Here is a 25,337-nt window from a genome sequence, read left to right on the forward strand (position 1 = left end):
ACCATATAATATTGCGTTTTTAAAAACGTATGGTAATAAATACCAGAATTAAAAAGAACGGAAAACATTTCCAGGGGCAGTATAATACAGTCATGCGCACAAAAATTAAGTTTCACACTTACTCTAAGTGACTCAGTCAACTGCATAATATTAGTGGTTTTATGCAGAGGATCAAGAATTTATACCTGTGAATAGTTGCATTGTCTATCTACGTGTGTGTTACAACACCCGGACTGTTGACGCTACCCGTTAGCCTATCTATGGCGTTTTGCATGATGTGTGAGCATTAAGCGAGCAGAAGGGAAAGTTGTGAGGTCCTTTTAAACACACGACGTGTAATTTTATTTGTTTCGTTTCGTTTGACAGTAAACCTGGACTGAGAGTGAGTTAATTTGAGATCGCTCGTATCTCAAAGTTTTGCTTGCAAGTTCAAGCAATTAAATAAAGGAATAACAATTGGCCAAATGACTCGCATGCCCGAAAACGTGGAAGTTTGGTCACTGTAGGATTAGCAGTCAACAGGCACACTGAAGAAACATTTTTTTTGCATGGGAATTTGTATTTTTTTTTTATTAAAATGTTACTCTCCTGTACTGTGTTAACTGTAAAATGTTTCAAAAAATAATAATAATAATAATAATCATGAAAACATTCACATTCTGTATTTTACCTATGTGACGCACTGAGTCCTCTCTGTGAGAAGTGCTGAACACTGTAGCTAACCACTCACTTTTGTGTTTCAAGCATTTAAACTCAATACGCTAAATGTGCACATTTCATTGCCTGTAAGTGGTCTCATTTACAGGTTTATTTTTTCATGACTATCATTGTTATGATCATATTATTATTTCGTTCGACTCATTCATTAGGAACATTGCACTTGACATAGTAAAAATCATTTGATCGGCTACTACGACAGCGCACTGTCGAAGTCGCCGCTTTCTCCGACGGTCACTGTACACGAAGACGACTTGCTAATTGCGGAAAATGGCCCCCGGTGCGTTTCTCTTCTTTCGCCGAGAGCCGTCGGGCAACATCGCAAACAGCTGCCGGCCGCGGCACTGCACGAACGCCAAAGCGGCACTTTGTGACTGGCACGGGGAAGTTACACCCACTTAGCAATAACATGTTTGGCCGCGGCGGGGGAGGCCAGACGCCACGCAACGATCACATCACTCAAAAGAAGCAAAACAAAACTCCAGGAAAGCGATCATTCATCGTCTGAGGTCAACGTGCTGCTGATAAATACTGATTAGATGGAGCATTGACAAATGTCATCAGTGCTTTTACAGCATCATTTATATTGTTTATTCATTCCTTCCATTCTGTGCATTCCTTCATAGGGTGTCGCGCGGGTTATTGCTGTTGCTCGTTCGCAGACCCGCTCTACCACATTTGTTCAAAAATCGTATTTTTTTTGTATGTTTTCTTTTTTAAACAGCACAGTGAACCCCTGCATAATCACGGTCTGGCATTTGAGCATTCGCCTTGTATCGGATTGTTTTTGGGAATCGATCCTCCATTGTTCGCTGACAAACTCGCCGACTCCCCGTTTTTGTGCTAAGGCCAAAGAAAATAATAGTAGTTGCTTTGACACCATCCCGTAGCCTTATGGTGCTCAAGTGAGTTGAGGAGTTTCATTCAAAACCTCAGGACTCTGAACTCTGTCTCGGCAGAAAATCAGGTGACTCGGACTCGGGTGCAAAAAAATACGATCGAGACGTCCCTGATGCAAAGTATGAAAATATTGCTTTGGTGCCATCTTGTGGCAACTTCAGGCTAAGGAACTATGTGGAAGTGAGGGGAGAAGCTTTATTTAGTCAGGCCATAGCTTTGTCTAATGTTTAAAAAAAAAAAAAAAAGTACACTGCTCCCATCTTGAGGCATCCATGGAGCATTGCGACAAACGTGGCAGATTTTCGCAATTCGCGGACATGGATATTGTACTACTTACTGTCCTCAATCACAGTAAAGTTGTGATTGCACAAATATTGCAGTGTTACTCAGTGATTTCACCTCGCAGTAGAAAATACTGAATCTAAGCGCTTCTCATCCAAGCAGAACGAGCGCAAGCTTCGCAGTGATCTTCAAACGGCCGCGCCCCGACCCTCGTCGTTCTCCGTCTGCGAAAAGCGAGCGGCTCCGCAAACCGCCCACTTCCCCGACTTCTAAACGTGTGCTATTTTCATAGCGTAATAGTCGCCGTGACAAAATTCATTATGCTCAAAGGTCTGTTAGCTCTCGGAGTGTTCTGTTTATGTACAGCACGTTAGCGCCATATGGAGCCACGCGCGGGGAAACGGTCCACGCTGGCCGCAGATGGTGGCATGCAAACATGCTCACATACACATTTTGGTTTGGAAATCTTCTGGTATCTAAACTAGATATTACGAAATGTACAGAGAAGGAGCAGTCCATTTTTGTATGGCTAATGTTGTAGGATGAGCTACAAATGATATTAAAGTGTTTTAGGATCAGAGTTTGAAGTATATTTAGGGCTTAAACCAATCTTTCCCAACCTTTCCAGTATTGAGCCTTGGCACAAATTTTACATTGCGGGGGGAAAAAAACATGGAAGTCATGACTGCAGTAAAATACCTATATGAAAAACACTTTCAGGCCATAAATAGAAAACAATCAAAAGGAGAAACTGCTAGGAGACTGGTACTTTGATTTAGAAGTTCAATTCGTTCCATGAACAAGCTCATAACGCAACTTACTTGTACAGGAAATCAAATCAATATTCCCCGTTGAAATAAACTGAAAGGCCTTTTCAATAAAGTAAAATAGCACTGTATTGGACAATGTAATGTATGGTAACATAAATGAACATGAGGATTATGTAAACACACACACACACACACACACACAATTCAACATTTGTGTGTTGATGTGCCTTGAGTTATAAGCTTGGTCACATAAATTAAACTTGTATGTTAAGGTAGATCTGTACAGAGCTATTCGAAAAACAAAAAACATGAAAACCGCTGGTGTTTTGGGGGGGCTGGAACGGATTCATGTCATTTCCAGCCATGTCAATTGAGAAAATCGATTTGAGATACAATTAAATTGAGTAACGAGCTCGGTCATGGAATATAATCAACTCGTAAATCGGGCGCGATCGATTATCGGCCAGCCGATTTAATAGGCCGATATTAGCTTTTTTCTTTTTTTAACACATTAACAGATTACAACATACGACAAAGAAAGATAACGACATTCAAACAAACATTCCCCCAAAATCGTCAAGAATCTGGAAAGAAAATGGCAGATGTTTCGATTTGTTGTTGGGCAAAATATTGCAAAAAAGCAAAATGTTCTTCATGCAATTCATATCTTTGTTGTTGGAAGTGTGAAGTGTGTTTTTTTGAATTTGTTATTTATTTTTCAATTAGTCAGCCAATGAATCGTTTATCGGAATTTTATCCTGCCATATATGGGCATCGCCCTCAGAAAATCCATAAACTGGTAAGTGAAGGCACCACTGTGTAGACTTGCGGTCGCACCCCGGCGACCGCAGGGCGCTGAGGCCTCGCCCGGTGACGGAGCGTCCAGTTGTCTTCAATCGAAGGCTTTTTAAGTGCGGAGTGAGGCGAGCTCATTACGCGGCGGTGATTCACCTCCCAGGAGCCGCGGCCGTTCGGCGGCGTGTTTACAGCGCACGTTTGTTTCTGCGGTAACATATCGAGCCGACGACCCTCCCTTTCGCTCTTCCTCCACCCTCTGGATTTTTTTTTTTTTTTTTCCCTTCCGTCTTTTCACTCTCCCGCCCACTGGGTGCTGAAGAGGCTGTCACAGCGCTTGGCCTTTTGTTGTGGAGAGGCGAGCACAACGTGTCCTAGTTAAAGCGAGCGCCCCATCTGCCCCGCCATAATTACACAATTACGCCGGCAGGATCCGTCATTAGTTCCTTTGTGGCGGCCAATTTCGCGAAACACAAAAGACGGTCTTCAGGTTTTGTTTTTTCTTCCTTTCGCTACTCGGTCTGTTATCACCCTCCGGGAGCCGGGACTGATAGCTAGCGCCACAAGGGCCAACAAAATCCTCCTGACAATACTGACTGATGTGTGTAGCCCAGGGAACATTTAAAGCACAACCTTGGCTATAAACCGTCATGTGAAACCTGAACCCTGGACTTACACCCTGATTTGGAACTTCAACCCTACCTTCAAGCCATGATTTGCAGACCGTAACCTTCGTTTGAAACCCTAACCCAGGCTTCAAACCCTAACGTGAATTTTAGACCCTCATTTGAAACCTTTCCCCTGGCTTCAAACTCTAATTTTAAACGTTAACCCAGGCTTGAAACCCAATTCGAAAGCCTAACTTTGGCTTCAAACCCTAACCCTTGTTTGATACACTATACCAGGCTTCAAACCAGAACCCTAACTGTGGCTAGAAACCCTTATTTGACGGTCTATAAACCTGTTGTGAAACCCGAAACAGAGTTTAAAAGGCTGACCTAGGTTTGAAAGTTCAATTTGAAACCCTAACCTTGGTTTGAAACTCTAATTTCAAACCCTAAACCAGATTTAAGACTCTCATTTGCAACCCCAACCCTTGTTAGAAACACTTCAAACACTAACTAGAAACCATAAGCCTGTCTTGAAAACGTAACACAGGTTCCAATTTGAAACCCTAACCTGTAAACAGTATACTGTAACTCTGCGTTCACTTTGCGTATGAGCGTATACAGCGACTGTTCTGATTAGCGTCGCCGTCAAATCAGAAGACGAGGAAGGCGCCGCAGAGGCTTTTTGGCTGTGCAATTACTAAAAACTCTCACGGTGCTAAATTCAAACTCTAATTATGACATATTATCTTAATTGCCGGGGAGATGCGAATCAACATGAGGCAGGAGGAAACACGCGCCGGGAACCGAATCGGTCTGGTTTGACATGAGAGGCTGTCATAATCCTAGCCGGGAGCGCAGGCGACAATTACACCCGACAGACACCCTAATTGTCGTGCGCTCGTTTGCTTTTATTGTAGCCAACAAAGCTGATGACAGCTCATCACCAGGCGCTAATCCCGCAGGCTGCTTGACGTCGGGATACGACATACCCGACGTACACGTTGTATTGTCACCACAACATTGGCAGGCACACAATTACACTGCGTGTGTGTGTCATACCTCTATCACACTCACATGCTTCAGATTTCAGCATTTTTCCTATTGGATAATAATGGGTGTAGCAATAACCGCTTACCGTTTGACATTATAAACTGTACACACACGCTAACAACAGTGCAACGACACGACGACCAATTTACCCTAATTTAACAATGTTACTCTAACTTGAAATCCCAACCTTGTCTTGACACCACAAACCAAGTTTGAAACCCTAACACTGGTTTCAAACATCATTTGCCTAAAACACTAAACTCAAACAGGAAGCCGAAATTGAGATGCTAGACTGAAACACTAATCCCATCTGGAAACCTTCATTTGAAACCCAAACCCAGGCTTCAAACCCTAATTTGAAACCCAAACCTCGGTTTCAAACCCTCACCCTCATTTGAAAGAAAAGTGGCACCAATAAAAAGAAGCTAACCAGCATAAGAACAAAAAACAAGCCAACATGAGAACAGAAAACATGCCAACACTCCCCCATGACTTGGAAAACGCGTATGATTAAATTGGAGTCTTGTTGTTTTGAAATGCGAGTCGTTTACATCATCTGATCTTGATCTTGGAATGAGTGTCATTAAGAAGACAAAGAAAAAGTAAAACACAGTTGCTCGCTGACAAACATCCCCTTTTGACAGAAGTCATCTTAACTTTTCAAACCACTTTGCAATCGGGACCCGAATACGTCGTGACTTGCATACGATGTTGGGAAACGAGCAATTTGCTCGCTACTTTTGTCCGTTGCCCCCAAAAGGGACGATTCTCAAAATTGGAGCGGCTTGGCTTTGACAGAGCGGCTCCCATTTTTCCAGAGGTTCTCACAGCCGGCTAATTACAGCACGTGGCATGATAGACAGCTAGGAAACATCCATAAAATAAGATAGCGACTGCGGAACTGCGGTTACCGATGGACTCGTACGAGTTCTATGGGTCGATTTGTTGACAAAAATGCGGCCTACCCTAAGAACCATTGAGGTCCCTTTCAGTTCTGGTAGTCAAGAACTTGCACGACAACTCAGATCATTCCCGGAAAAGCAAATCTGTTCCGGGTCTCACAGATGGATAATTATAGAATGTGGCATGCAGACGTTATTTGTATGAATGATGAAGATGAATGAATGACTTTTGGACAGATTTCCCTCTCGACTTTAAGTTTTCCAGAGTGGACTTGTCAAGAAAAAACATCCTACCCTTACAGCTTGCGAGTTGTTTTATGGCCTGCAAGCAAGACAACTCCGATCATAACCGTTAAAGAAAATGCGGTTCAGTCATCGATGCAATACTCTCAGAGTCGAGAATAGCCTGATCTTGGCTACGTGTGAAGCTGTGACGGACTATCGTGAGAACCCCGGAGTTCCCCCTTGGACCCGGTAGTCTACAGCCCCTTTCAAACTGGTCATCTAATCTGTTTGTTTGTTTTTTGTGTTTTCCAGATCATTGTCCTGGATGTAAGATAGCAGGGTACCCATGCAGGATGGGATGTTGAAGTCGAACCTTTAGGCGCTCGCTTCAGTAATAACCTGATCTTGGGAATAGTGTTGGGACCATGGTTACAGGTACACTTAAGTTTCAAGAGTGGATTTTTGGACAAAAACTGAACAAGTCTGAGAGCACTAAAAGTTCCGTTTTGCTGTTTTGTAGTATCTTGTATATCAAGACAACTCTGATCTAGACTGATATTGGGCATTGTGTCGGAACCATGATTACTGGGCTACTTTGAAGTTTTACGTGTGGATTTGTCAACAACAAAAATGATTTATCCCGTGAACCCTGGAGTTCCCTTTTGGCCACAGTAGTTTATAACAGACATGAAAGCTATGATCCATCCAGGAAAAGCTAAACCTGTTCAGGGGTGCTTTAGTACTCTCAGGGGCAAGGAAACCCTTTGGGAAAGATGTTGGGGTTGCGGGCCCTCCTTCATGTTTTCCCATTTTTTGCCAAAATCGGACCTAGCCTGGGAACCCTGAAGTTCCCTTTTCACCTCAGACTCTACCAGCAATTCCCAGGTCCAAAAATGATTTATTTACAACAATGAATGCGCCTTTGCCATGTCAGCGGCGTATAGTGACAGGCACAACAATTAAATGCTCTTCCACTAGATGGTAGAAGGTACAATTACTCTGCGTATCCACCTGTTGACTTTCATACAACAGAAAAATAGCTTTGCGTTCAACGAAAAAGGCCCACATTGCATACTGGTTATGTCAATTTGGAAGTAAATTGAGACATCATCATCATTATTTCAGTGTTTACACTTTTGACATTTTTGTTTGGTGGTGTGCTGTGATTTTATTTTTGAAACATAGGTTGGGACAACTTTGCGTTGGGGGTCAAGGAGCTCCTTTATCTTTGAAGTGTCAAGTTGTCAGCAAAATGTAACCTTGCCCGAGAACCCCGGAGTGGCTTTCGGCCCGGCTGGTAGTCCGAAGCATACCGATACGACAGCTCTGATCAGTCCAGAAAAGCAAGCGCTGCTCAGGGAACACTTAAGTACTCTCGGGGGCGAGAATAACCTGATCTTGCTCGGTTATCAACATCCTAGCGTTTCTACGGTGCGTTGTTTAACGCGATCGGTCCGTGCCCCGGTGACCTCGCCGTCAATGCGTTGGGGGCAGAGGGTCTCAAAATGGAGTCCAATAGCTTGGGTGAGAGTGCTGTAACTTAATAGGCTTTGGTCAGCCATCAAGCGACTGCGCTATTTCCTGCGGCTGTTACAGGCCAAAGCACAAAAATAAACGTTCCTTTATTCAACGCTCGGGCGCAAAACACCCTCCACCACCACTATGTCCACCCACCCCCCTCGTTCCTTGTTGGGATGTCAATTACTGCAGACTGCTCGGCTCGCCCTCCCGTAAAAGTAAAAGGTTGGCACTTTTTGTGCAAAGGAGCCATTTGTTCAGGTGAAAAGGAAACTTGCATGGTAAGCAGAAGCCGGACAGTAGCGGGGGGGGGGGGGGGGGGGGGGGGGGGGTACGGGGAGCAGAGGGGATCCCACATTAATCACACAGACTGTACAGTGCGAGCATGTTCGTCAAAGAACAATTGCCGAGGGGCTTTATGTACTGTTATGTACTCTTCCTATGAGGTAGCGGTGAAAGGGGATAATAGAGTAAGAGGATCATATCCAAATGTTTGCTGCTTCAACCTTTGACTTGCAGCTTAGCCCTGACCTCGGATAGTAATCACAAATTAATTGCCTGCTGATCTGAGCGAAGGGTGGGGGGCAGGATCTACGCGGCTAAACCGCAGTTGCCAATTGGGTTTAGGTTCCTTGCGAGAACCGATACATGTGCGCAGTGTGCAACACGGCCAAAGAAAAGACACCGCAAGTAAGGTCAAGCGGTATGTGGTGTTAACGGAAACATTCATTGACTGAAATGATTGCTTTGCTTTGTATTGTTTCTGCATTCAATAAAAGCCTGCAATGCTTTTGTGAAAGTGATCTCAAATCCAAAGCGATGAAACTTCACAATCTACACGAATCTGTTCGTCGTCAGACTGGTTTACAAACCTGAATTTCACAGACGAGCTGGGCGAGACCCTCTTCCACGCCGAACCGTTGAAAAAGATACTTGACGAATATATTCGGAGGTGGCAGTAAACGGTTGGATTCCGGTTTACGAATAGAAAGGTCCACCACAGTGAATAAGTACATTTACTTTTTGAGCCATTTCTGTCTGGTGGCGTGCCATGAACTTTATATAATGTAAAATATGTGCCTCAGCTCAATTAAGGTTGGGAAACACTGAGTTAAGCCATGGAGGCCCCATGTTAATAATCTCACGAAAAAGCTGCCATCAACGCGCATTTCATCAGACCCCATAATAAGCCCCTAGTCGTCCTTTTTCTGAGTTTGTGTAAAAGCTTCAGAAAGAATAGAAGCAGCACACGGCCCCCCCACCCCCCACCCACCGACAACCCTCCCACGGATCTGCTCAAGAAAGTCGCACGTCTTCCGAGTGTCAAGTCGCTAAGTTGAGCTGCTGCTGTTGCTGCCGTAAACCCGGTGGGAGAGCTTGGAATAAGCTCGCCGATGTTAATGACGCAATTTATATGTGAGGGCGAAGCACTGTTTTGGCAGAGTCTTTCCGACTCAGCGGGCCACCCCCCCTCGCCCCCCCTCCCCCCTCGAGATGGGAGCGCGGTGGCGGCGGCGTGGGCGGCGGATGTCAGGCACACCGATAAGTGCCATTACTATTAGTGTCTGTCTGTCACCCTGCTGTAGATTTTTTTTCTCCTGAGGCGCATTACTTCCGATGTGCACTTACCTACACATTTTCCATCCCGGTGAGTCAGGTCTGAAACGACTCAAATTTTTATTTGACGAACAAAACGGCAATTGATAAGTTGAACAGGCGCGGTGTGGTGTTCCAGACGCACCCCGTGTCAGTTTTTCCATCCAACATTTCAATTAAAAAAAACAAACTCATTTTGGTTTCATTTATTGCCTGGCATGCCGCGACGACTCGCTAAACTTTTGAACTGGGGAGAGAGAAACGGTGACAGTAATTGCAGGCTGCACTTTGTTTCCTAAAGAGAAGGGGAAAAAAAACATGGTTTTAAACCCAAATATTTAAATGTTTTTTCCCCCCTCTTGTTGCTATGCGACACTATGGGAGAAATGTGCCAATAAATTCTACTGTCAGATACACCCAGTAAAAAGAAATATTAATTTAAAAAATAAATAAAATCCATCATTCAGTAATCTTAACATAAGTATTGAACAATCAATTGTGGTGAATTGATTACGGAAGTAAATAGTAGCCTCGGCAAGAAAAAAAAAATAAAAAAATGAAGTTGTCCAAACGGAACATATGTTAACAGTGGTTTTCCTACTGGGACAATTTTCTGTTAATAGGAAGAAAAAAAAAAAATAATTCATGAACAGAGATGAACATTGCAAGTGTCTGCTCTGTATGTTGGCAATAAACCCAACACACTTTACAACAAGCGGCAGTTTGGCCGCTAGCGAACAATGTTTGTATTTATTGCCACTTCCAGTTGACGTTTACTGACAAACTGAACATAAAGAGAATTACACGTTGCGCATTTCAAAACAACGGTATTGCTTTGCGACCTTAAAGCTTACAGATAACGGGAAACGCCATAGACGGGGTAACGAATGGCATCGGTATTCATTCACACCGGCACTGAATGGGAATTGACCCCACGCCGACTGTACTGAAGTGCAGCGAGTGTACCACTACACCATCAGCGACTCATCCTAGGAAGTAATAAGGGTAAAGTCAACCAGAGCAATATTATGACTCGTCGTCATAATACTGAGACAAACATTCTGTGCCCGAAAGGAAAATGTCCTCTTTGCCACCACTCAGGCAGTTATAAATTAGATATATGGTTTTAATCTGTTTGGTTGTTTTTATTTTTCAGTGAGCATGAGTGCATTTTCCATTTCAGTCACCAGAAAAGAAGCTACTGTTCTGTGTCAGCGTCGCATCCCGTAGCGTTATTTTCCATCTTATTCCTGCCTCTTGACACCTTTTTGCTTCCCTGCCTGGCATCGTGGATGCCTTCTTACGTTTGAGTGCACCTGCCCTGCCTCTGCTGTTCCAGCACTTTCCGGGAACTCGGAGAAGGCGCCGCGTGATTGAGCTCCCCGCTAGATCCCTCTCGCGATACCGACACAGAATCGTCGGCTCGGCCCACTTTTGGAGATTTGACGTGAGGTGTTAGTACTCGTGCGGTACAGGTGGGAGGAAGACGTGCAGTGGTACCTTGCCTTACGAGTTTAATTCTGCCCAGATCATAATTGTATATCAAATCAATATTGCCCAAGGGATTAGGGGATCCTTGGCCACATGCGAGAGCATTCCGATACCTTAATTGCAGCAATCATTGTCAACAGCCTCTCACTAATATCTGCACACTCCCTTATTATGGGCCGTTTCCACTTCCAATTGTTCCTTGACAATCGCGCCATGTTTCTGCGGCTCAATAAACAACAAAGTCTCAAAACCCAACACAGGATCACACTTTTTTTTTTCTTATTCACTGCATCGATCGATGTGCGGTACTTAAGTGTTTCATGTGTCGCTGACTGTGTGTATATATATATATATATATATATATATATATTTATTTATTTATTTTTGCGACGGTCCACTTTAGTCGCTTTCGTCCGTGTCGCTCGAAGCTGCTGTAATTGAAAGATGTGCGAGGGCTTTAATTAGCCCCTTAGCAAAGCTGCTGCTAACGGTTCTACGGCTACGTGATCAAGGCGCAGGGTCAGGGCTCTTAGGAACACCTGAGACACTAATACCGAATGTCCAGCCACAAGGAATGTCTGTCCTAACAAGACGCATTAGGTGTAAGGAACAGTAAAGACGGCTAATGGCCTCTTTTAATGGGGAAAGCTCGTCCTACGCTGGTGGCTGGCAAACACAAAAGCTCCACTCTTTCTCCTTTGCCGGTCCCCTTCTCCTTCGCTAAGTGGTACCAGGCGTCGGAATTTCTTCATTTAGCCCGCCGCTGCTCTTTATTTATTTAACGGAATGAGCTTTAAAAGCCAAACATTAGGTCATGGCATATTTTCGCCCGGAGAAATAAGTCAATGAGACATCAAACCTCGTATTTCCTGAAGCGGAGCGACTTTTTTCAAAAAGTCAAATGATGCAGTGTGGGATTTTTCTGGTTTTTAAATCAAACTTTCAACAGTGTGGCGCACATGCGTTTCCAATTTAGGAGCTCCGAAGCCTGGGCCCCCATTCGCCCCTTCTGCAATTGACCAGGTCTGAGGAAATGTTAAACAGGCATCATAACCATAACAGAGATGGCAGGCATTTCCCCCCACCACCTCTTCGTCTTTCCAAACGGTAATTAAGATGTCGCTGCAAATATATGATACGGACTGCAAAGGCTGCAGAAAATCGGAATCAATCAAGAAAAGCCTAATCAGTTGGTGACACATTAACAGCGCCACCAAAGTAATTTGTCTCTTTGTTGAAAGTCGGTTTTGCAAATGAGGCAACGATGCTGACTTGTTCGGATTGTAATGAAAACAAACAATTTGCACGAGCGAACTCGGCAGTAGGACGCGGTTCCACGGCAGAGGCAATAACTCTGAAATGCGGGGGCCCCGAGGAGCTGTCGCAGGACTTTGATGTTCCGTCCAAATGAATCGACTGCGTTTCTTGATCCAGACAAACGCCGCCCCCAACCTCTAGACCCCCCCGTCAACGGCCTCCCACTCCCAATTCTGTCACCTACCCGAACGGCATTGCACAGTTAAGAAGGTCACCGTTTTCCCCAGGAACGTAGTAAACTGGAGTTGTTAGCCGCTTCAGAGGCTCTTTGATGTGCTCGGCTCGGTTTTGTTACTTTACAGCCCTCCTGCCATCCGGGAGGTGAGCCTTCGAGGCGTTTGGTAGAAGCCTGGGAAACAGCAACGAGCTACTGCCCCACAAGCTCGCGTCTTCCCTGACGCCGTCCAAACGAGAGCCGAACAAAATACGAGGTTCGGGGTAAGAAAGTGCACATTTACTTACAACGCTAAGTTCCTCACTTTCAACAGCTTCTCCAGCTTAGAAATGATCTCCAAGGTGCCATATTTTGCCTAGTTAGACCTCCATAGAGTGACTCTCTAACATGGACTTGTGTCAATTATTATTATTATTATTTTTGTTTTTTTTTTAAAACACCTTGGTTTTATCATACAAGTGTCCAGAAAAGCTACTTTTGTTTGACCCAGTTTTGTATCCGCTTTGTCCATATTTGGCGTAGACCAACCCCTTTCCTCCTATTGGTCGCCTCCACGTAGAAGACCCACTAGTGAGAGGACGCTGGCTCAGGAGTAGAAAGGGAAGGCGGAGATCTTCGCTCGTGACGTAGATAAGCTCGAGAAAGTCAAATGACCCGATTGGCGGAAAAACATCTACAACTCAGGAATGTGCGGACGATTCTAATTCATATTTCACGTTTACCGAGGCACCAAATAGGTTTGGCCAAATATGTTCCCTTTAACACCCTATTCTGGCGTTTATAGCCTTTGATCGACTCCTGCTTCAGTATAGGACATATCGTACAAGTATTAGGCTTGTAGTGCTTCATCAAGTCAAATACACGCACACCTTGCTCTTGTTTTTCTTGAAATCAACTGCACATTGCCCGCGTCTTCTTCTCAGCGCTCACTGTCTTAGAATCCGCGCATAGAAATTTGCCAAAATACCCGCACACAAAAACAACACCAACAACAGGAAGAGTAAGCACAAACCACAGTAGGTAGATACCACATGAACTGATGGTGGCTGGATGTCGGGAAGCTGGCTGACACTTACAAGTGTGTTTTCATACGTTTCCATGTTTTCTTTTGCTTTTCAACATGTGGGAGCGGTGTCTTTTCCCCCCATATTGGCTGTTTATCCCTATTGCAGGTGGATCTGGAACCCTTCCCGGATAAATGGGGGTTTACCGTCGCTTGTGACCGGTGACAAAAACAGCAACAAAAACAAAAACATTCCCGGTCATACTTCTCTGAGGCTGGGACAGAGTACGACCGACCGACTGCGCAACATGGACGCTTTCAAACCAAGCTTGGCGAGGCAGAGGCGCATACGAATAAAGTGATACTTATCTGTCTCAGCTTCCGTTTGGTCAATTCTCATTTAACCGAATCCAATTACCATCGATCGGGCCTCTTCTCAGAGCTCAGATTCAGGTTTTCCTTGATCCTCAACTCGGACGGAGCGGAGCTATTTAACCCCATTACAACCTCTGATGAAGCGCTTAGTCGGGGAGTCGGTGTGTTGAACATTGATCCACGCACACCCAGGGGGTTTACCCAGCGTAAGCCTCCCTCGCTCCCCACCGGCGGCCATCCCTTTTAGGGAGCGGGGTGCTTCAGTGTCAGATGAGATTTCTTGAGCCGTCAGTGAACGACACCGCTCTCATTTAAGAGCACCTTGAAGGTATCAAAACTGACAAGAGGCTGCTGGGTGTAGGAGGGAAACACTCACAGAGTCAACATTACATCTTTCCTCTGAAGCAAGCTCAATAAACAGTGTTGGATAACATTCGACCGGGCTCCGCCATGCCGTTTATAGGAGCAATTGAGTTGACCGAAGGCTTCTCATCGGGGTACGAGGAGACCATGTCGACGTTCGGCCTGATTTCACAGGGGAGTTTTTAAACTTACCTTTGGGCAGTCTTCCCAAGTGTCATTTGTTGGCTGAGGTAATTCTATATTCCACAAACGCAGACTACTGTATATTTCATTCTCCTCACGCTTGCAAGGAAGCGGATGTGAAGCTTAAGGGTGCTTCGGTAGCCCATCCGGCAACCGCTCCCAATTTTTGGAGTGTTAAATGTGCTTCGAGCTTCAGTGAGGACCTCGGAAACTGAGCTACGGCCACCCGCATCTCGGTCCCCGAAGGCCGCCCGCATTGCTGTCGTGGGGGTGCGACACCAATTCCGTCCCTTTTCTTTCTGGCGTCATCTCGAGCCTCGGTAGCTGCGCGCATTTGCGTCACCGGGGGTCTCTGCCATTTTATGAGGCCACATCCAACTCTACGAGACCATTTGCTACGTTTCAAGATTTGATTTTGTCCAGGTGTTGAACCGGCAACCAGACAGCTCCTGCCCCAGGTAGCCTCCCCGATTTCGGTTCCTGGTGCCGCCTCCATTCCTAACACAGGTTACATATGCACTCTTGTGCACGAACACCAACTTCAAACATCATTTCAAAAAAAACACACAAAGAGACTCTCTCAATTAGCAGCTGCCCTCATTTGTCCTCATTTTCAGCTGGTTTGCCTCCGCTTTTGTTTACTACACGCAGACCAGAGAATGATCACCGCCGCATGCCATCAGGAGATTCCATGAATAACAATCTCCAAACACAGATCCGGTCAAGATTTGGACAAGCACCAATTTCTTTTACTTACTGGCCCGCCTCAGGGAACATTTGTCTGACGAAATGTATTGTGACACGTCGATTGCGGTGCGGCTGGTCATTTCTCTCTAATTGACGCGTCTCAGGGAAATTGGGCCGACGAGACAATAGCCCAAATATTATGAGAGCCTTTTCTCTCTGTGCGCGACACCTCTAATAAAATACGGAGACAAAAGACTAACCTGGGCGATTTTCACAGAGTTCTGTGTCGAACCGCCGGCGTGATATTCAACTTCTCTCCTCTTGACAATTTCTTCAAACCTTAAAAGAAAGCAAAATTTGAAAAGAGACGGTTTTTCATGTTCAAGGATGATCGCGCAATAACTTTGTAAGGACAAAACGAGACCGTGGGCAGAGAAGATTTTCTTCCAAAATATCCACATTGCAACAATAGGAGGTTAACTACATTTCACAGTATTGAAAATAAGAAAAGTTTCACTTCTCTCTTCTCTCGAGAATCCAACAAGCAAGCCAACAGCGTCAACTTTGTAACCCCTCGTTCGACGCCCCTGATGGCGACCCCAAGTAGACAAAAAAAAAATTATACCCGCGCCTCACGCACATCCATCCATCCATCCATTTTGATTACCGCTTATCCTCACGCGGGTCGCGGGCGCGCCGGAGCCTATCCCAGCTGTCATCGGGCAGGAGGCGGGGTACACCCCGAACTGGCTGCCAGCCAATCGCAGGGCACATAGAAACAAACAACCATTCGCACTCACAGTCACGCCTACGGGCAATTTAGAGTCTCCAATGAATGCATGTTTTTGGGATGTGGGAGGAAAGCGGAGTGCCCGGAGAAAAGCCACGCAGGCACGGGGAGAACATGCAAACTCCGCACAGTCGGGGCCGGGGATCGAACCCGGGTCCTCAGAACTGCGAGGCTGACGCTCTAACCAGTCGGAAACCGTGCCGCCCCTCACGCACATAATAATGACAAATCCATTTCACATAATTGATGGCATTCATCGATAGAAAGTTGCAGCCCTCGTTAAAATATTATTCACATACAACTATTTTATATTATAACCATCCATCCATCCATTTTCTACCGCTTATTATAACTATTATAGTTTAGATATAATTACATTATACTTTATATATTTTAACTATTATAGTTTATATATAATTACATGATACTTTATATTTACAACAATTAAAAATGATTGCAATTAATTGTAATAAAAGCATATGTTCATGATCACTTTACCCGTTTTAAATATTCACAAAATTAGACAATTTATTTCGAAATATACAATCAATCACATTTAAAATGCCAAAATGAATGAGCATGTAATTGTTTTATATATTAAGAAATAAAATTTAACATGAAATGTTTTTTAAAACAAATTTAAAAATCAAACACTGAATAAAATATCACCATTTTATATATTTAAAACAATAACACTTTTTTTTTTTTTTTTTTTTTTTTTTTAATTAATAAAAGACCCCCAAAAAGTGTTGTGTAAAGTCTTGCTTGTCCTGAAACGAGATACTTGAACACAAATGTGGCCAGAGTTAAAAAAAAAAAAAAATCTAAATGTCAGCTTTGATAAAAGCACAGGAGGAACACATGGTTATCATTTCATTGTACAGTATTTAACACCAACTCTTTTTCAAAATAAATACAAATTGTTGTTTTTAGAGCTGTGTGCAAAATGTATTGAACAATTTTCTGGCGTCGCTTGCTGGGGAAATGCCGTCACGTCTTATTGAGCGATGTCTTCAAGAAAAACCACGGAGGGAGTAAGCAAACGTTCAGTGTAACAGTTCAATCAATTCAGAATCTTTCGAGAGCCATTTGGAATCTGAATAGCGCCGATGCCTGGCGGAGGTGATGCAACGCCGCGAGGTGCTCGCGTTATCTGGGGAACTGCGAACATGAAAAATGTGCATTCTTCACACGCTGTTGTGTAAACGCGTCCGCCCCGCTGAGGAAATCGACCAAGCGGCCGACGAGACGATACGCTGCGTTCCCAAATGGAATAGCGCCCATTTGTAGACGTATTTGCAATCCGCCAACTGACTGTGGCGCGGCGCCGTGTAATTCCACCTTAAATTAAGTGAGCGTGGAGGTGAACGTAAATCACAAGCACCGCCGCTTGTATAAACAAACTATTACACGGTGTCCAGCAGCATTCCCTTTTTAGGATCTTTTTACACGGGAGGTTAAATGTATTCCGAGGGAGCAGGCTTGGCATTCCACAGCCGGCAAAAAATAAACACGGCCTTTAAACGGCGTACACGGGCCGCGGACTTGAAATCGCTTCGTTTCTTGGTCGTCGTTATTCACTTCACTTTGAGGGCTTTACGATACTATACATAAACACAGCCGCCGGTGCACTTTCAATCGCTTTACTGAACAAACGCGAAACAAAATAAACACGCGACAAGCACGTGCATATATGAGCTGCTAGGGCCTCAAGCGATGCAACAACAGCCAACGCTACACTCTCATTCGCTGACTCCGTCGTCACTCACCAGGCCAAATCCCACCTTTTAAAGAGATTTACAGATATTCTCGTGTGGAACGTGAGAATGGCGCTCCGAGTGTACAACAATTGCGCCTGCACATTTTGTTAGTTCATAAAAATAAAGAAAAATTCCATTCGAGGAATATTCCATTGCTGCAGCGACATGCTCTGCCGACACACTACTCACATTCTGGAAGGTCTCGACGAGCATAGGGAAGTGAGGGCCCTACTGAAAATGGCTTTTTTTATTTCTTGTTCTGGCAACTAAAACCTCTTTTGGCGGGCTTTAATATACTCAAAAGTGCATGCAACACCGCCAAAAGCGGCCGAGGTGCGCCCCAGAGAGTTGGGAGGTATAAGGACCCGACATCAGTGCGTTCCATCCGGTACTTTACGTATATGCGCAACCTACTTCCGCATTCAGCAAAACGGCTCAAAGCACTTCCTCCCGGTTCAATGTTTAGACTGTATTTGTATAAATACATTCCATATATATATATATATGTATCTAACTTTTGTCCGTAGATACCAGCCATTAAGATTATTAATTATTTTATTTTTTTAATCAAGTTTGGTTTCAAACAATCACGAAGCATACACAAGAATTCAGCGCACCCGTGTTCCGGGTTTGACCTCGTGACGTTCCGCATATGGCGGATTGACACATAAATCCGGCACGCGTGTTCATCATGACAGGATGCAAAGTCGTCGTCCATATTGGTTTGAAGGTGCGTTTGGGCTGGGATTGGGACCATTTCCACGGGTCCCACCTGACTGAACCACTCCAAGGGAGTTGAGACAAAAAATTTAAAATAAATAAACCTTTTCCTGTCGTTAGTAATATAGCGATGCATCTGGCGTGTCACTTTTCCCACAATCATGGTATCCTTTGCAAAATATCACGCTGATTTCATATCCCCACTTATTTTGCGAATCCCAAACCTGACTGCAGACGAGCAAATCATCCGCCATGGTTTCCCGGCCAAAATGTCATCCTGTGGCGCCGCAAACGCTGGCCACGCTTTAACGAAGCATTGCCAAAGTGTTGAGCGAGTGTGAAAGTAACCTTTACGGCTTCAAAGAAAGTCTTCACGTCGTGCCCCAGGTGGTCGAGAGAGGCCGGGACATGTTCCTAAAAAATTTCCCGTGCAAGTGGAAAATAAGCTAACGAGGGGGGAATCCACCCCGAGACACCTGTTATGACTCCTTGACAAAAGATGAATTAAAAAGCACTCTGGGTGTTTATAACATGAAGGAATCCAGAAGTCATTTCAAATTAGCTTCTGAGGATTTTTTTTCCCCCCCTTCCCTTCTTTCCTCTCCTTCCTGGAAGTATTTGCTTCACCTTTCAGTGCAGGGAGCAGCGGGGGGCCGGGCGGGGGGGGTGGGGGCGGGGGGCCGCTCTCGGCCGCCTCGAAAATCCCATCCGAAGAGAGAGCAGCTGCCTGGAGACCTTTGCACCCGCAAACAACATGTGATCCCGCAGTAGCGGCACCTTAAACGGCTTCCCCTTTGGCCATTTAGGGAGAGAAAATCCCTTCCCGATCCGCTGAGCCCCGCGGGGGCAGCGGGGAGGGGGCGGGTGTGTGGGTTGAAAGGGAGAGGGGGGGGAAAAAAAAAAAAAAGGAATTGTTTTGGACAAAATGTCCTCAGCCACTAAACTGTGCTTACACAACCACGGTGGCGGCGGGGCTCATTTCAGCTATGCATTCTTACTGTAGGTCAGGTTAACAATTTCTTGGCAAACGGCTTTCTGCTTCACGTTTGTCATGATCAAGATAAAGAAAGATACATCGTGTTGACTTCTTTACGTTCACCCTGCAGCTTTGGAAACAACTGTAATGACTAACACATCCCTGTAGATGGCGGCGTTGCAAAAATTAGACGGCGAATCTCGGCTCGTCGCGTCGATCGTGACGGAGAGGAACGTAGCTGACGCTCGAACAGACGATCTAGTGTATATGTGCGGTACAAACCGAGTATGTGTCGCGGTCAGTGGTAGAAAGTGTGAGTGTCGCCATCGTGAGAAAGGATGAGCCAGTTTATGGAGTGAACGAGGAGCGCCATGTAAAAAAAGTCACTGACGTTCAACTCGAGCCTGGAAATAAATGACTGATTTTGCCATCAAAGGCCATTTAACAGTCTTGATTTAGATGTTGAGGTTATAGAAAAGCAACAAAATCGAAGTCACCGTTCTGCTCGACATGTTTCTTGTCACATCTCGAAAGACAAGTCGAAACGCTCTAAAAGGGCTGGCAAGATGAGGAACTCTGTTGCCAGTGAAAGAGTTTAAGGCGCACAACCAACACACAAATACTACAGTGTGCACAGTAATTACATATTTGGGTTAAACCAGTCTATTTCTGGTTTATTTAGATGAAAGTTATTGCCTCCCTGGTGGACTGTTTGTATTTGTACTTGGCCCTCTTTGTAACCCGCAATATCTGCAACCTAACACTTTCAATCATGAGATCACGCAAGTCAGAAACGCAGGCTTGTTTACATTCCCATCAATGTCTCCCCCACCATGGCGTTCCATCAAAGGGAAATACGTCAGCTTCCAAAAGTACTTTAAGTGCCTTAAAGTGACTCATGACTTCCTCTGCCGTCTTATCCCCAGAACCCCCCAAAAATATTATTTACATGAGGCCATAATTCAAGACTCGCTCCTCCAAAGAGTTTACTCAAAGGGGCAAGGCGAGCCCCATTTAGCCAATCGCTCTTCACGAGCTTTTTGATGTTCGCCCATCTCAATAAAACCGGACGAGTGCCCGACAATCCCCGTCGAGTGAGAACAAGTCTCCGTTAATCAATGGCGAGACTGGATCTGGATACTTGGGAGGGGTAAAAACCGCCCGAGCGCACCGGGGGTCATTTATCTCTCATGATCACCGCGGCACTACCCGTTCTTATTTAATTGCCCCCTTCACGTCGAAGCAGCTAACAAATCACCGGGACGTCCCGAAACCTTCTCCTCCGTCACTGCTCGCGAGACGGCACGACTCATTTGCTCGCCCTCCGTGCGGGATTAACAAGGAGGAGGGTGAGTTATCTCCGTCTTAGCAAGAGCGAGCAGATATTCTTAGGCTCTGTTCACATACGCACACACACACACACAAAAGGATTTGCCCAATCGGTCCGGTTTCTGAAGTGCGGCGGTAAATTGGCCTACGAGTTTCATACGCCGTAATCCGTCATTGATAGTGAAGTTACAAAATCCGCAAAGTAGTGACTATATAGCTATTTGATTATACATACCTATATACTGTGTGTGTGTGTATATATATATATATATTTATTTTTTTAAGCTTTATACATCATACCAATACAAAATATGCATGTGAAGTGCAAGTATTATTATTGTCCACTTGTGGTCGCCACGCGCACATTGAAGACTGTGTAGTATCTGTGACATTGCATATGTGCGTGCGGCTTTTAAAGCCCCGTCTGGCCTGTTGAGTGACATGGGGAGGGCGCTGAAAGAAAAATCAGTTCCAGAAGCGGATTAGAATCCCCCAACAGCACGCGCATCGTATCCCTAGCCACCATTCCGTGGCAGTCCGGAGGCCCTATGCGCAGTAATTGTTTCCATAGGTCAGGCTGACTTGAGGAGGAAAAACAGCTTGAAAGGTAGATGGAAGAGGGCGAGGTGTTTTGTTTGTTTGTTTTTTTCCTCCCCCCAATTCAATTGTTTGTCAAAGCCTTCGCGAGGAGGGTTATGCAGTTTATACGTGAAAATAAATCGATACGCTGCGAACGCCGGTCCTGAAGCGAGACAGGCTCATTAATTATTCGGCGGTGCGGCGCTCCTCAAGGTTGAGCCTTATCTTTTCTTATTCCCGATCAATAATTATCTTCTCGGCCTTTCAAAATAGACATGTTTTTTTTTTCTTTTTACTCAAAGACCGCCAAGTATCTCTTCAATGGAAACGTGAGTAGATTTTTCAGGTATCTGCATTTACCTGGGAATTCATTTTTCTGACAATTTTTGTTTTGTTTTTTTTTACTTTTACTTCCTACATTTGAACACACATCTGGCCGATCTCATCCCTAATTTGTCAAAATATGTTTGTCCCCCTTTTCATTTTGGCCTCTGGAAAAGTTTGTTCACATTTACTCAAGTACAGGTGCTGAATCAAACCCTCTGCTTCCAGAGGTTGTATACAAAGTGAACAAAGTGTGAGTACTTTCGCCACCTATGTGGAAATATGCGCCTTTTTTTTCGTTTGTCTTTTTATTCAAAACCCACTGCAGAGTACCTCTAACTGGTGATTAATGCAGACTGAATACGGTGCTCTTATCAAAGGGGAACATGGGGAAAAAAAAGCGCAAATGAGTCATGAGCGGAGGCCTCGCCGACACGCTCTAATCGAGTGTGGGATGAACGCCGGTTCGCCAAAAGCGTCAGAACATTGTTCAGGTATCGCGGCCTATTTGGCTAAATCCCCATTGAGCGCGAGAAAACAAGACCCTATTACCTCCGGCTTTTTGGTGCACAATTAATGACTGCGCAATTACACGGCCCTAATGGGGGAGTAATTGCATTACAATGTTGGAATAACAAACGCGCATCCCCGTTTTTGATGTTTTTAGCGGCCCATTCAGTTGGTGTTAGTGTGAGGACTGTTTGTCCTCAATTAGGCCGCACTCGCACGTATCATTTCCTGTCACCGTCTCTTTTTTTTTTTTTTTTTCTCTCTCTTTCTCCCCCCCCTCCCTTTCTTTGCACTGCAGAGGGTGGCGTTGTTTGTCACAGTGCGACAGTGGCGGAAAAGAGGAAGGGGCGGGCGAGCGGAAGGACGCGAGGAAGCTCTTGGCATTTTTCTCCCGAGGATTGAGACTCAAAGGCGAGGAGAAGTTCTCCTTGTCTCAGAGGTTGGCCCACCGTCCAGACCCCTCCCCGACTGCGGGCGCCATATGGCCCGGTGTGAACTGCCCCCCCACACCCACCCAAACACACACCCAAGCATCAACCCACATAGCACACTATAACTTGATTAGGCTCCCTGTTTAAAAAAAAGAGGCTGCTGCCATCCGTGGTTTATCCTGTGTGGCTGCCGGAGGGGGAATCAAAGACGACTAAAAATAGCCCTGAGCGTGCTTGGTTTTTTTTGTTTTTTTCCCCGAACGGAACACACCGTTATGCAGCGGCTGAGACGCCCACATATTAATTATAAAATGCTCTTTAAAAGGGAACAGCAGCGCAAAGGATCGGAAGGGGGGGGGGTTCGGTGGAGCATGTCGGTTGCGCCACCTGCTGGCCGCCAACGGATGCCAAACGAGAGCACCCCCGCCCATTGCATCGGCCTGAGCTGCTCTCATGGTTACCTTTTGAATGGACCTTTCCATTTTAAATCTAGGTCTAGCTCCGCCCCTTTACAAGCATACCAGCGCAACAGACACTCCGACGTCAAAGAAACCGAGAAGTGAGCTCGGCCATGGGGGGGGGGGGGACTTTCGACAAACGAAAACGTGTACTGCTCTCTACGAAGCCGCAGCGTCTGGACATCAACAAAAGAAAACCCTTCACAAGTGTCCCACTACCAAGTGAGCTTGGATATTTTGAGGACGTTTTACAATAGGAATGTGTACTGCCCTGTCCCAAGCCATCTGTAGGTCATAAACAGAAAACTTGGCGTCTAGCGCCACCTGTTACAAGTGTACCGCTGACACCGACGCTCCCCGGAGGCTACCGGAAAGTGAGGTTGGGTATGTTGGGGACTTTTACAATGGAAATGCATCGCGTTCTGAACCAAACTATACCCCTTTGTTGCAGTCTTTTTATTCAAATAAGCAAAGGTCGGCGGGTCGAGCCAAGCATACCGAAGCGTACCATTGCAGCAGACACTCCAAACGTCAACGGTCCCAATAAGTGGTGTTGGTTCAAGTTGGGTATTTTCAAGGACTTTTAACAATGCAAATGCTTACTGCCCTCTGTACCAAACCGCAAAGCTTGGATGGCATCTGTACGTCAAAAAGCGAAAATGTTGTGCGTCCAAACGTTTACAAGTGTACTTCTTCCAGTGACGCACTAATGTCAAGGGTACCAAAAAGCGGGGTTGGATAGTTTTGCAATTTTGTACAATGGAAGTGCAATCAAATGGATTTCAACCTGTACTGAACCATACGTTCCTTGTCGCCGTCTGAATCTCCAAAACGCAAAACCCGGCGCGTCTCGCTCTACTTCGGACGAGCAGACCGCACTGCAACGGACAATCCGAGGTCAAGCCTGCCAAAAGTGAGGCAGTTCAGGTTTCATATTTGGGGAACTTCATCCAATGGAAAAGCGATCAAATGCTTTCCCGAGCCGCGCGTTTGTTGCCGTCTCCATGTCAAAAACCTAAAACTCGGGAGCCGTCATCTCAAGCGCGCCCTTGGCTCCACGTTTCACGCAGATGAGCGGTTCAGCGGCGCCCGTGTCATATTTGTACAAACGGCCCACTTCATCACGTTCACGCATATCAATAAAACATCCCCGGCGCCGCGTTCCTGAGGTCTCAATGACTGCTGGAGTGCCATTCATCTATGCGGCGTCACTTTGGCTCGGGGGGTCCGCCGCCCCAGATTGATTGCCCGTGCAGCGAACACCCGCTAGAAGGGCCGAGCCCTGCCAGGACTAGCGGCAAAACACTTTTCTATTAGACAAGGCTATGGCCTGATTCGATGAAGCTCCTCCGCTCACTTCAACAGTAGGCCTTACGAAGAATCTATTCAAGCTTTGAAAATGTGCCGTTCGTGAATCGTGTGCCATCCACACCAATTGAGGCAAACTCAATTTCCTCAAGATTTGGTGTCATCCAACAGTCTAGCCTACGTTGCTCGAGTTTGGCAGCAATCGGACAAAATCTCTAGGACGAGTTCACCCTCGGAGGACTCCTGGAAATGGGCAAAACGATCTTAAAAGCCTCAAATGTGCGAATTTCGAGCACGGCTCGTTGAGACTTTTTGGGGATTCTACTTCTAATCGTTCTTGGGAGTCTACTCGCGACAGACGTGAACCAAATTTGATGTTTTGTCAAGTGAAACTAGTTCCCGTGGCTGAATTTCTGAAAAGAGACGGGGTGCCAATTTGGGCTTTTTGCAGCAAATGGGAACTTTTTTGGGGGAGTACGGGCCAGAGGGCGCTATCGAGCCAATTGCAGGCCTTTGTGTTTACGGTTCACATTTGGTAACAACGGAAGCTCATTTCGCTAATATAGCGAATCAATCCGGTGCAAAGTGGTCCACTCATTTGACCGTTTTCTGGCGCTCAAACGCATCCCTCTCATTATCATGAATCATTCTACTGGCAGCGGAAGCGCTCAAGTTTTTCCGCTTCCTGCTGTTGCGAACGCGCCAGGACGCACGCCGCGGACCTGTTGCGCGTCGTCCATTGGGGGAGTTCACCTCTGAAGGTATCCCGAATATGTCCGAAATGACCCTAACGCGTACGACCTGAAACCAGAACGGCAGACGTTCCGGGTCATTTCAGCCATGGCTCCTTGCGACTTTTTTTCTGAGTGTACACGTGCGAGACATTCCTCCCGAATTGCAGGTTGTGAAGTGAAACTGGCTTTGCAGGCTCCGTTTCGGCGATTCACGGCAAATGGGGATTTTCACCCAAATTCTCTGCGTTTGCGAGTTATGGGAAATTTGGCAGTCAAGTGTGCTGACAGAGCTGAGTATATCACACACAGTCAGAACGGTTGCACTCCTCTTTGTTGTTTTCCCTCCCGTTTGGCAGATGGAGTGCGAGCGGTCGGGGCGCGCGTGCGACGTACACGCAGCGAGGCGCACGCCGGTGGAGAGGCACCGCCGCTGATCTCCGGTGTCGTGTGAAGAGGAT

General features: G+C 45.7%; 1 protein-coding gene across 4 annotated transcripts in view; it reads right to left on the reverse strand.

The window, feature by feature from the left end:
* LOC133395208 (adenosine kinase-like) overlaps positions 1–25,337 on the reverse strand; it is a 99,224-nt gene that overhangs the window by 67,585 nt on the left and 6,302 nt on the right. For all 4 annotated transcript variants that reach the window (XM_061663958.1, XM_061663961.1, XM_061663960.1 and 1 more), the window contains exon 4: positions 15,221–15,299. In XM_061663958.1, coding sequence (XP_061519942.1) covers positions 15,221–15,299 — 79 coding nt within the window. The remainder of the gene's footprint in view (positions 1–15,220; positions 15,300–25,337) is intronic.

The sequence above is a fragment of the Phycodurus eques genome, chromosome 19 (assembly GCF_024500275.1).
Source record: "Phycodurus eques isolate BA_2022a chromosome 19, UOR_Pequ_1.1, whole genome shotgun sequence".
Taxonomy (NCBI): Eukaryota; Metazoa; Chordata; class Actinopteri; order Syngnathiformes; family Syngnathidae; genus Phycodurus; species Phycodurus eques.